We start from the raw sequence: 12,672 nt of genomic DNA on the forward strand, positions 1-12,672 counted from the left end.
CAATAAACTGAATTTACCATGAAAGGATTTTGAGTCTTTACACAATGTTAGACTAAAAACTACAATGACTCAGTGTAATAATGTAGAATGTGCAGCACTTCAATTTTGTATTCTACTTTCCATAGTCCTAAATAAGGTCCCTTTGCAGTGCATGGGATGATAGCTGTGAATCTCTCCTTCCAAGCACCTCCCAAGCAATCTACTGCTGGAAGGCTTACATGAGATCACAGTGAAACACAAAAAAGCACATGCCAGAAATTCTTATTCCACAACAGAATTTAAGCAACATACTCAATACTTCCAGGAAGTATAGATCGTTTTACTCTTTATTCACAGTGCACGCTGAAAATATTAAGATTCTTTCTTATGATGTTTAGTTTTTTTGTTTGTTTGCTTTGGCACTTTTTAATTAAGCTAGAAAAGTCCAATCAATATCATTCTTATCATATCAAACAATTCTTTTCTTCCCAATATAGATACTGAAAACAGAATTACAAAATTAAAAATCCATCAAATACATATATTGGTTAAAATACAGAAGTCAGGCAGTCAGGTCTTTGTTACTCTCAGCTGCTAGACTGGGTAATGCATAGAATCATGGAATCACCGAGGCTGCAAAAGACCTACAAGATCATCCAGTCCAACTGCCCACCTATCGCCAACAGCTCTCACTAAACCACGTCCCTCAAGACAATGCCTAAACATTCTTTGAACACCTCTGGGGTTGGTGACTGCACCACCTCCCTGGAGAGCCCATTCCACTGCCTGACCACTCTTTCAGAAAAGCAGCATTGTATAACCTCCAGACTGAATCCTCCCCGACACAACTTGAGACCATTCCCTCTAGTCCTCTAGACTTCCTGTCTTTGTGGCTGAATAACTACTTCTGAATGCCACACAGTGTATAACCACTTCACAAGAAGAGTTTGATAGAGGCTGTAAGCCTGACAGTTGGGACAATCTTCTAAGAGGTATATATTCATCCAAGAGGCTGGATGAATCCAATGTAAAAATCCAGTGATTTTTACACCCCTGAGCTAAAAGGGGAAATAAATATTCATTTTGCACATTTAGAATGAATATTCTAATGGCTGCAGAGCTATTCAAGAAGTAATAACCACTACAACACATTCATTTACATTTAGGTAGCACAAGTCACTCAACATTGAATGAATACAGAGGGGCACAACTGGATACATTCAGAAGCAAAATTATAAATACCTCAGGAACAATAACATTAGTTCTATGAATTTCAGGCACACAAAATCCAGAAGACAGCTGACAAGGAGTACAGAGAATCCCATTTTGGAATAAAGTGCCTAAATCTCATTTTAGATCTCTAAATTCTCTACGGATCAAATGTGTATGAGTTACACTTACTCACCTGAAGTCCTTGACCGTGGACAATCTGCAGCTGTTCTTGAATTTTCCGCAACTCTTCTTGCTGCCGATGAATATTTGCCTCTATCATGCGTGTTCTCTGCTCCAGCTGGTCCTTTAGGTGCTGCATAGCTCCTAATTGAGCTGAAAACTGAAAGACAGGCTGTAGTGCCATGTATAAATTATAAGCTGAGCAAAAATAATCACATTTAATTCACAAGGAGTAAATACACTCCTCCAGACTAGCGAAGAAATCAGGCACTGTTTTTTAAACTGCTAGTAGTCATCAACCAAGGACAAAATCATCAGTACAAAAATGTCACAGACTTCATGTCGACACGTTTAACTGACGCATCAGAATTAGTCTGCTTAGAACAAAACAAAACAAATCACAGCAAAAGAAATTGACTGGCACTCAAATCACTAAGACCCTATAAAGACTTTAGTAATTCACATGGTACTGTTCTGTCAAACAGAAATTGGCTCATTTTGAGAAAAACACTGAAGGCAACTCTGACATCTAAGAACTCAGTTTTTGAAAGAGAAATTAACTTTACAGTCAGATCAAGACTGTTAAAGAAATAATAAAACAACTTAGCAAACCAACTTAATCCATACCTGGGACATGCTGGACTGGAGCTGTAAAGTAGCAGGCTGAGACATCGTTGGCTGTGTTACTGGTTGTCCAAGAGACTGGGAGCTTAAAGACTACGATTAAAAAAAAAATTGTTCCATAACTAGAAGAGAATGGACTTCATACTTGACATGAAATATTTCCTTACACAAATTCAATTCCAAAATGGCATCACGTGAATATATGAAAAAAACAAGTGTATTTCTTGAAATGCCTAAGACTAAATATTAAAGAATTAAGAACACACACAAAAATATTGTAATATACATAATCTCTATATAATTGCTTCCCTGATAAAAATATATAAGTAGTAGCAGGTATAAAACAGGAAAAACAAGGCTGCTTCAAAATTCTTTTTCACAATAAGGGCAAAAACTTTCCAACAAGTTTGGAAGTTGACACTTCTGTTCTTAAACTAATACTCAGCATATTAGCAGAATACATAATTTGATACACTATTCTATTTTTGTAGTAAATGTGTTATCATATATATACAGTGCAATACGAGCACTAAGCACACGAAGCATTGTATTTTGTCACATTATTACGATTTCAGAAACCATACTACAGTATTTGCTGATATTCTCAGAGGTATAAGCCTATATGAATAACCTATAGGGACACACAGCATTACGTTGGAAATTATTATATAGTTTTATACACACACACAGATACAAATAAAATGCAGAGTCATATAAAGAAGTTATGTGTGAGTGAAAGCACAGACTCAGATACAATTCCTATGAATTCTGAAGCCCAAAACATAAATACCTACATGCTCAATTATTGCATTCCCTTAAAATGTAGTATACTGAAGGTACATAGAAATGATAGCCAAATATCCCAAGTAAAAGTCTTATAGTTTAAATGTTGTGTTTTCAGAGGAAATAGAATGAAGGTCACATGAATTTAATAACACATTTTAAAGGAAAAATGCACTGATTTAAGTATAAAAATGTTTCTTCAAAGAGTTACCTGACTACTCAGAGATGATCTTCTTTGTGTAGACTTTTCATGAGCAGATAAGCTTTGTCTTGGGGGAGTGCTAGTGTCCACTGTCATTTTAGTTGGTGTCGCTGACAAAGTTGTTACAAGAAGATGAAATGTATTAATAGTAATCTCAATTCTGCAATGCAATATTCAAATCATAGGAAGATCTTCCAGAATAGAAAAAGCTTAAGGCTTGGACTTGGACTCTTTTTTTTTTCTTTTTTTTTTTTCCTTTCCTTGCATATCCAACAATAATGCAATCTGATGGACTGAAACAGGGCTGTATAGGGGCTGCTATTGCAGTTGTAGAAGCAGAAACCATTACACAGCGTCTGAAAATCTTAGTGGGAAATCTTAGAGTATCTGTGACCCATCATAAAGGACATTCTCATCTGCACACTCTTAATAAAATGATGATTAACTGCTAGAGCTGGATTTCATTAAGTAAAGCAGAGAAAGTCTTCGTTAAGAAGAAAATTATATATTCAGTAGTTGATGCTTACATGAATGATCTGATACTGCAGTATGTGAAGATTTTCTTGAACTCCTGGAGGAAGCGGAAGGTGTGGGGCTGGTATCAAATCTTTCCAGAGCTTCTTTGAGGCTCACTGTGTTTATGTGATTATCAGATCCAGAGTCTTGACTCTGAAGAGACACACAGAAACAACAGCTATTTTATCAGATTCAGCCCACATTGTACATTTCAGTAAGAAAGTATCTGAGGCCACACAGCAGCTCATCAACCCCTTTCATCGCTAACTGCACAGAAGTAGCGTCCTGCTTTGCTTCTGTAACTTCTACTCTTTTATAACAATTTTTATAACAAAACAAAGCCACAGAAGCCTAGAAAACAAAATCATGCAGACATGTCACAAATTGACTGCTGAGCTGACCTGCTTCTCCAGCAATTCAGTTAAGTCTGAACACCTGTGTTAGGAGTGAACTGCTTATTCTTTTGAAGAAAGAAAAGTTAATTCCACTAGAAGGTGCACTGCCAGATTAAACTTTCTAAACTGCCAAGGAAAAAACACCACGGAGTATCTGTACAAGCTGGCTCAACTAAGACTTGCTGAGCTTCCAAGGATGTTCAATTAGAATGAATCCTGCATACATCTAAGAAATAGAAGAGTCACATAAGGAAACAATTCCTACTTTCTTGTGAATTCCTTTACCACCTTTGTGTGCTGACCTTGTTCTTCCAAGTTACAGATCCTTCCAGGAAGGAAGAATATTTATGTATGAACCTAACTGCAGAAATCAGATCATAGTAGGGACTTAGGGAAATTGACATGCTATAATTACAGGTATATAAACTGCTGAGAAGAGGAGTGGAATAACAGTTAAATATCCTTCCTAAACTTCCTTAGTGACTTTGAATAGACATACTATTATAAACTATGAATATTATACTATTATATAATACATACTATCATAAACTATGAACTTCAAATAGACATACTATTTAACAATTGAAATAATTACTTTAAAAGGACAAATAACTCTTGCTGCTAAGTATTTACTACATGTTATTATTGCTATGAAATGAAGTGAAACAAAATGTTTGTTACTCACTTTATCTGCTTTTATCTCTGGAAGAGACTCCTCAATACCAAGCTCTCGCCGCCTTTCTGCTCTGACTTCTGCATAACTAGAAGAACAAACCAAATACGACTGCTCAATCCATAGATGATTTTAAAACCACATCTCAGAAAACAAACTCCTCCAAAGTATTTTCCTTACAAAGTACCACAGGAAGTTTTCCAGTAATTCTTTACTATTTATTATTCTCTATCTCAAAAAAATACTAGCTAGCAATACAGCTTCCATGTAATCTAAATATCTCTATGGATTTAGCACGGAAAACTTACCTTACAACTGTGTGCGTACATACAATAAACTCTGGCCTGGAATTCCACTGGTGATATGTGATATAGTAATGTGTCTGCAGCCAAATCCATTGCTGTCCCTTTGTAAGGAATCTGTAATAACATGACTTCCCTTTCCCATATTGCATTACTGTAAAAGTGAGGAATAAATTTTACTGTCTTTCCAGTCTATAAATACTTAAATTATATAATAAGCATAACTTCCCAACTCTTCTTCTCAACTCCCAACCAAGCTCATGTTCAATCTGATACTAAGGCTAAGAAGAGAATCAAAATTGTAGTTTTCTACCAGAAAGAATCTGCACTTGTCTGAGAAATGCAAAATTCAATTTACCATTTCTGTAGAGCTTTTATATACAGTGAAATACTCATATGCAAAAAATTGAAGAAAATCATAGCTAAACAGAAAATTTATTCTATCACATGCCTAGACAGTTTTTGTATTTATTAAATGTCACAGAGACTTTTAAATGCTATTAGAAGAATGGGAGAAGTATTAATCAGAGTGCTGTGCACACCGATTCACCACAACAAAAAATCTAAATTAAAATTAAAAGTTGAATCTGTTTTCCAGTTCAGTACCAAAAGAAAAATACCAATATCAGTAGTATGATATCATCAAGTGAATAGGAGTAGGGAAACTGCACTCGTAAATACAAGAAAACTTCACTCAACCCTTATCAAACTTTAAACTGAACATCTAGAAAGCAAATTAACTCAATTTAGCAACTTGGTCATACTCACAATGCTCATGACATTTTGCCAGATTATCTAGATCATCCACATGATAATAATCATAGCCTGACGTTCCCAAAACTTCAAATGGAAGATAGCCTATTATTGGAGGTGCCCTAATTTAATAGAAAATTTACAGTCATTTTCTTTTCACAAGAAAAAAAAATCTATATACATTTTTTGCATTTTTTTTTGCATTTGCATTTTTTATTTTTCATTTTTCTGAGAAAAAAAAAATTAAACCCAACATAAGCTATGATTAATTAATATTGATTAGTGAACTCTACATATTATAGCCATTAAAAGTGATTCAGCTACTATTGCTGCTATATATAGAAAGAATTGCAGCACCTGTGATCCAAGAATAGGAACTTCCATTCTAAGCTATGTCTAGATGTGAACTCTTCATTGGGTTCTTCAACAGTGCACATTTCCTAAAAAGTGAAAAAAAAATCATCTCTTTCAAAACTGCTCTATTCTAATTCACAAGCTCTTCTTAAATTCAGGCTTACCTGAAGTTAGTGGGTAACTTCACAACAGGTATAAGATTTGTAAATTTCACTGAGATTTTTGGCTAGATGCATAGCACTGTGGTAGAATCTAATGTCAGTTATGCTAGGCTGAAACTCAGCTGATTTAAATGCAGCCAGTACATTCATGCTCAGCATCTACAAGCACAGTAATACAAGCCGTATGTGTTTATAATGGGTAAGAAGTACCACTAGGAAGATGGTCACCTCACTGCAGCTCTACAAACAGGATAGAGTACTCTAAATCTCTACTTCAGCTACTGCAGGAGCTTGCAACAGTACCCCATAGTAAGAAACACAGATATTTTCAGTTTCATATGACAGAATCCCTCATGACTTTCATCAATAATATCTGAAGTGCCATATGCATTTTCTCTAAAGTTTTCCTGTTCAGAGTTAAAATAATATAAAGGTGATATGATAGAAATGTGCATACCTTGATAAATTGAGGTGTAGCTAATCTAACTGTGGCTATAAAGCAAACTTTGTCTTCATATGAAGGCCGGTGCGATCGCTGAATAGTTCCTTCAAAACCATTGTGTGCTGAATTGGGAACTGAGGGAAGGCAGAGAAGAGCTCAACAGAGGTTACAACACACGTCACGTCACAAGACAAATGGATCGGTATTTATCTAATGTCGTTTCTTCTGAATTTGTCACCAATGTGAAAACTGCTACACAGAATACATACACATATACAAAAAGGCATTAATAGGAACACAACCATAGAGAAATTTTCACCACTAAAATTTCATAATCTGATGACTGGTCGCAGCACTTTGGCCATGTTCAATTTCCCTTCCACAGTAAGCACTTTTTCTAAAGGAATATTATTTAACTGTCTATAATCCTTTTTCCACTATATACTTGGTTATCCCTGAATGCAGCATTTTGCATTTGTTCTTAACAAATGTGCCTGTTTTTCTCCCCAAAACCAATTTATTTTCTATCCTTGTGGCATTTTGAATGTTTTTAGCATTCTTGCTTCACTGATGACTGCAAACTATGTTCCCTTATTCATAATATAAATGAAAATACTGACGAAACCCAGAAAAAAAAAATCAAAACTTCCATTTGACAGTGAATTGTGGTAACTTTTTCAACCTGTTCCTGCAGCTACTCCTAACAATTTCAGTTAACACGTGCTCCCTTACATGTTCATGGATATATACTATGATCATGGTCAAAAGCTGTCTCAAAGCATACAGTTTATTTTTCTTATCCACACAGTGTGTTACTCTGGTAGAGAAAACTGAACGGATGTGAATGCTGTTTGTAACTGAAAAATCCGTAATGGCTGCTACTCCACTCCTTGTCAGCTTCCTGAGCTCCTAGTCAGTTCAGCTATTTGTTTGGGAGTATTTGACTCTATGATTCTATGATTTCCCAATCTTGAACTGCAACTTATAAGCCCACAGCTCTCCAGCTCCTCTTTCTGAGACTAACACCATATTTCATCTCTACAGACCTGTTTTTCTAGCTTTCTTTGGTATTAGATACTTGCTTTCGGCTCTAACACTCAATCTCTCCTCATCTTATGAAAAAAGTCAGTTGATTTGCAAGACACAGTTTTTGATAACTAATGATTTTTTTTTTTTGAGAAGTGATCTACTGAGCACAGCCCACAATCCACCTGTCTGACTAACCAAACAGATGTGACTCTCAAGCAGCTACTCAGCACAGGTTGCCCAAACAAACTTAAGATACTGTATACAAAAGTGGAAATAATGAATAAAAATAACTTTATTGGATGAGAGAAGTCATTCAGTGCAGAAAAGTGAAATTCTGTAATGGTCCATCCACTGATCTGAATAGCAACTCCTGCAACTGAAAGTAGAAATGGAGGGGGAAGTGCAGAATATGCATTTTTACTTGTCAGCTCACTCACTGCAAGAATAATGAGAACAGCGGATACTTAGTATCCTCAAGTTACTCAGTCACCCACTTAAATATGGATTATACTTAAATTAATTCAGGCTCTTACTTTAAAGTGTCGACTTAAATTTCTCTTACACTATTTAAAAATGTTTTGCAGCTTTCTTTAACTGAAAGACTTCATATTTTGCCTTCAAATACATATAATATCTGATGGGCAGTCTTTGTTTTCATTACAAAAAATTGATGTAACTCTGTTTCACGCTCTTCTTTTCAAAGACTGATTTTAGTTTTCCTTATGTTTTGCATAATCACCCTAAGCTTGTTCAGGTATGAAGGTCCCAAAGTATTCCACTCTAATGTGACTGAAATTACTTACCATTATTCAAACACTTGAAATTTCCTATAAATTTTACATATTCATATGTAGGTTGCTCTTTTGGGTCTATTGTTCCTCGCAGCATATGGCAACAGAATTCTAGCTGATTTTTTGCTGAGAAAAGAACGAACAAATTAAAAGATTGCATGGTTGATGAAACACACAGGCAACTAGAAATGGAAAGCAGGAACAATTAAGTTGCGTACTTTACTAAGATACTGTAAATATGGTGATTACAAATAGCTACAGCCTTTGTTTTTAACCAGTGTGATATTAGCTAAGCTAAAGAAAAGGAGAACTCATTTGGCATGTGTGTATGAAAGGACTGAATGCCAGGGACATACAGATCCCTTGAAAAAAATAGAACTATTTTAAACAAGCATCTGCCCAAAACATAACTTTATGTCCTTCCAACACCCATGGCCTGTTTTCATTCTTGTCAGCTGCTAGAATGGTCTAAATAGAAGCCATGTAAACAAAGTCATAGAGTGAAATGCCATGCAACACAAAATTACTCTTCATGGAAAAGAGGAACAGCGCAGCATGAAAGTGCTCCCATTCAAGTTGCACGTTTCATTCTGCATGCCTCATCCACACATTTCCACTTATACAGCACTGGAAAAAAGAACTAATGACATACAATATGAAGTGGATTGTTCTTAATGCAACTACTTACATTTTAAGTATTCCGGTGTCAATGAATCACTTTCCAGCAGATGAGAAGACAGAATTTTATAAATTTCTGAATGTTCCCCCTCTGGGATAAAATTAAATACGCTCTGATCCACAAGATCAGACTGAAAGAAAAAACATTTTATACATTTTAAAATAATGCAAGACATAGAAAATCACAAACGTTACTATTATAGTGCAAAGCAATTCCACAGATCAGAAAAATATCACTAAAATATTAGTAACTCATTCACGTCACTTGCTGGATTACATGCGAACACTCTGCAAGTAAAAAAATCCACCATTGTCATTTGTTTTGAGACTGTGAATCGTTTAATGAAAATGCCATGAATGCATCAGATATGCATAGACATGTAAGTACAGTGGAACTTCTATTAATCTCTCTGGGAGGTAAATAAAGCAGCATGTAGATGAGAAATTACGTAGCGGCCGTCTCGTGCATTGTAATCCGTCAGTGGCAATCAGCACATCCAACCAGTAGTTTGTAACACATAGTTGACAATATTTGCAATAATTATATCCAATTGGGAAGGATTTCTGAATGTGTTTTATCATCAGTTTCACAACTATATAGACAGTGCTAGGAGTGTGCAGATGAATTCAATTAAAATTGATGCATGTTTATATGCATAAATCTATTTGATAAAGTATTCAGAAAAGATCACAGGAACATATATTAAGAATATATAAATCACATCTAACAGAAATGGATAACTATGCCTCCGAGAAGTAGGTAAACTATAGATTTTAAAAACCACAATTGTACAACTGTCAAAATTTTTAAGCTGATACCATACATACTTTATAGGAATTTGTTTGGCAGAACCATTTTTAAAATATGTCACTCCATGTTCTGCAAAGTTCTCTTACCACTACAAGGCAACCAGCCTGTACCAATAATTTGTCCCCCTCTTTTTCTAGAAAAAGCTCTGTTCCACTCATCAACTGTGCATTTTTGAGTAATAATGTTTCTCATTTCTTAGTAACATTATTCAAAGGTAATTTTTAAAAACTAGAACGTTTAATTTAGCAGTGAGCAATGTCACCAAAATTCAAGATGAGTGAATGTGATAAAATTCAAAGTATTCACCCAGCCTAATAAGCAGAATCAGCAATGATGAATTTCCCATGAGTGTTCTTTGGCAAATAAGCAGTAAAAAATTAGTTAAAAAAAATCCAAGGTACTGCTCTGCAGCAACATTCTTCTGATTCATGTAGAGGCCATGATAGGTGCCAACTCTAAAGGATCTCCTACAGTCACATCTGTTGTTATAGCCATGTCGAACACAAACTGATGCTAGTCTGGTACTTCTTAATCTTGCACAAGAGACCACTGACTGCATTCTGCATATTCAAAGGAAATGTTTAATATAGGACACAAACCAGGAGCAAGGATTTGTGCAAAAGCATGAGAATACTGTACAGGTCTGCACTATAATGCCCAAAAGAACAGAAATTATTAGTACTGATAGTAAAGTATTATCCACAGACAAACCAGCACATTACTGAAAGCAATCCATACTTACTGGCAAATGTTCAAGTAAAGGAGTTACACTTTCAGACACATATATTATGTTTCCATCTGTCATAATTGCTAAAAAAAAACCATCAAGAGCCTGAAATTAAACATAATAGGCAGTTAAATAAAAAGAAACTGCATATTAAAAATGCTAAGCTATATGCAACATTGAAAAGAATTTAGACCAATTTTAACTGAATTTGCAGTGAGAATTCTGTATTTAAACTTCTCAGTCTTGCTTTTACACTGTGAGCATTACAATTTCCACATTGCTCTGTTCTCAAATAATCTATGATTTCACAGGCAAGATTTTGGTCCTGACGCATCTAGCTGTTGTTAGGTTGGCTCTGTGGCATGCCATCTTGTCTGCTCGTTATTTTTAATTGCAGCATCATTTTAAACACCAGAAAGCTCAGGAAAATGAGCCAGCAGCAAAAGAAAGAAAAGGAGGAGAAATAATAAAAAGAACAAATGAAAGAGGAGGTGAAATCAACACATTTCAATATCTAAAGTCTCAATGTCTCCAATTTCAACAAGAGAAACTTGTAGCAAGATCTTACTTAAGCTTAAATACTGTGAACACACTTCTGATTGCTTTATCTTCTACTTAACTCAAACATATTCCTGATGAAAAAAAAAAACTGAGTTTTGGTAGAAAATTACCAAACAGAATTGCATTTCTAAATAGGAAATTTTAAAGGTCAGATATTCAAAAATCTTACATCATTTTCTTCTAACTGTAAGTCACTAGTTGTGGACACATACTTTGTAAGAACACTTGAGAAATACTAGAAACAGCTAGCAAAATCTTTTAAAACAGAAGCAACTATTTCACTACCATACACATTTAATGTACATAGAAAATTCAGCTGTTTACCTTCAAGAAAACATGTAGATGGAATTAAAATATGCATATGAAAGATAAGCCACCAAACAAAAAAATGTCACCATGGACTCACAGCTCCCTAGGAGGTAGTATTCTACTTCCAGAAAAGTAGAGATAACATACCTCTAACATTAACTGTGTGAACTCTTCATTACTAAGGAATGTTGGTTTCCAGTCCTGTCGAATCTCACTGGCATCTGATTGTGCAGTAATTTCTACAACAAAACAAAAATACAATATAAGGATTCACACTCCTAGAAGCCGCTTTCTTTTTCACTAAGTCACACATTACCAGCAGGAAATAGCAAAAGCTTCTCCAGTCTCCTCACAGTGTGGATATTGCTCATTTATCAATTCTTCACTATTCTAGCATTTTCAAATTTTTCTTGTTTACAAATTCAAGGTATTCAAAGCAGCATTACAAAGTGACAAGCTCTCAGTAGAGTAATTCCGGTATGCTCAGCCTGCTGGTTTTTTGTTTGTTTGTTTGTTTACAATAAGAAGCAGAATCCACTCTTGCCAATAAACAAATCAGATAGTTCATCTGGACCTGTTCCCAGAGTACCAAGATTAGCCAAAGTGGAAGTGGTCCAGAAAGAGCCAGAAGCAACATACTTAATCTAAATCTGGTGGCTGAACACAGTAGGATTTTCAACAGAAAAGCAGGCAATCTTTGCTGAACAATTTATTCACTGCTAGAGTAATATAATGAACAGATCCAAGGACCTCAGGAGACAAAGCAAGCATCTGACCTTAGCCAACATTTTGTGCAAAATATTGTAATGTAAACCTGTGCAGAACAATGTTGGTAGGCACTGGCTGCCAGAGCTTTAGGTACCTTAATATGATAACTGCAGTCACACAAATATTCTGTCCCATTAGGTCAAGGACAAATGCCCAAGACCTTAAAACATACCCACTCCTACAGCTACATTTTTTCTTTTATTCTCAAAACCAAAAACAACCAAAAACACACACTCAAAAAACAACAAAAAAACCAACAATAGAATGAAAACAGCAACAGGAAAAAAAGTAAGTTTAAGTTTATTCTATGGCTCTATGCAAAACACATCTGGTGATGCTTGAACTGTGTTAATAATACTAAGGGAATATTTACCATATCTTAACATACCTTGAACTCATACACTGTGGGATAAACAAATACT

The 12,672-nt window shown here is 35.2% G+C and overlaps 1 protein-coding gene across 14 annotated transcripts in view; it reads right to left on the reverse strand.

Annotated features, from left to right (window-relative positions):
• The window catches only part of CLOCK (clock circadian regulator), a 54,425-nt gene that overhangs the window by 10,917 nt on the left and 30,836 nt on the right, over window positions 1-12,672 (reverse strand). For 12 of the 14 annotated variants that reach the window (XM_052681472.1, XM_052681465.1, XM_052681466.1 and 9 more), the window contains 13 exons: window positions 11,630-11,721; window positions 10,628-10,717; window positions 9,085-9,205; window positions 8,409-8,522; window positions 6,592-6,710; window positions 5,977-6,059; window positions 5,635-5,741; window positions 4,873-5,020; window positions 4,577-4,652; window positions 3,508-3,649; window positions 2,990-3,090; window positions 1,999-2,088; window positions 1,385-1,543 (listed from right to left, as the gene is read on the reverse strand). In XM_052681472.1, the coding sequence (XP_052537432.1) occupies window positions 1,385-1,543; window positions 1,999-2,088; window positions 2,990-3,090; window positions 3,508-3,649; window positions 4,577-4,652; window positions 4,873-5,020; window positions 5,635-5,741; window positions 5,977-6,059; window positions 6,592-6,710; window positions 8,409-8,522; window positions 9,085-9,205; window positions 10,628-10,717; window positions 11,630-11,721 (1,442 nt within the window). Of the gene's footprint in view, window positions 1-1,384; window positions 1,544-1,998; window positions 2,089-2,989; window positions 3,091-3,507; window positions 3,650-4,576; window positions 4,653-4,872; window positions 5,021-5,634; window positions 5,742-5,976; window positions 6,060-6,591; window positions 6,711-8,408; window positions 8,523-9,084; window positions 9,206-10,627; window positions 10,718-11,629; window positions 11,722-12,672 lie in introns of those variants that run through there. The other 2 variants (XM_052681475.1, XM_052681479.1) reach the window with 2 other exon arrangements.

This window comes from Tympanuchus pallidicinctus, unplaced genomic scaffold (assembly GCF_026119805.1).
Source record: "Tympanuchus pallidicinctus isolate F22 unplaced genomic scaffold, pur_lepc_1.0 scaffold2, whole genome shotgun sequence".
In the NCBI taxonomy this organism is placed as follows: Eukaryota; Metazoa; Chordata; class Aves; order Galliformes; family Phasianidae; genus Tympanuchus; species Tympanuchus pallidicinctus.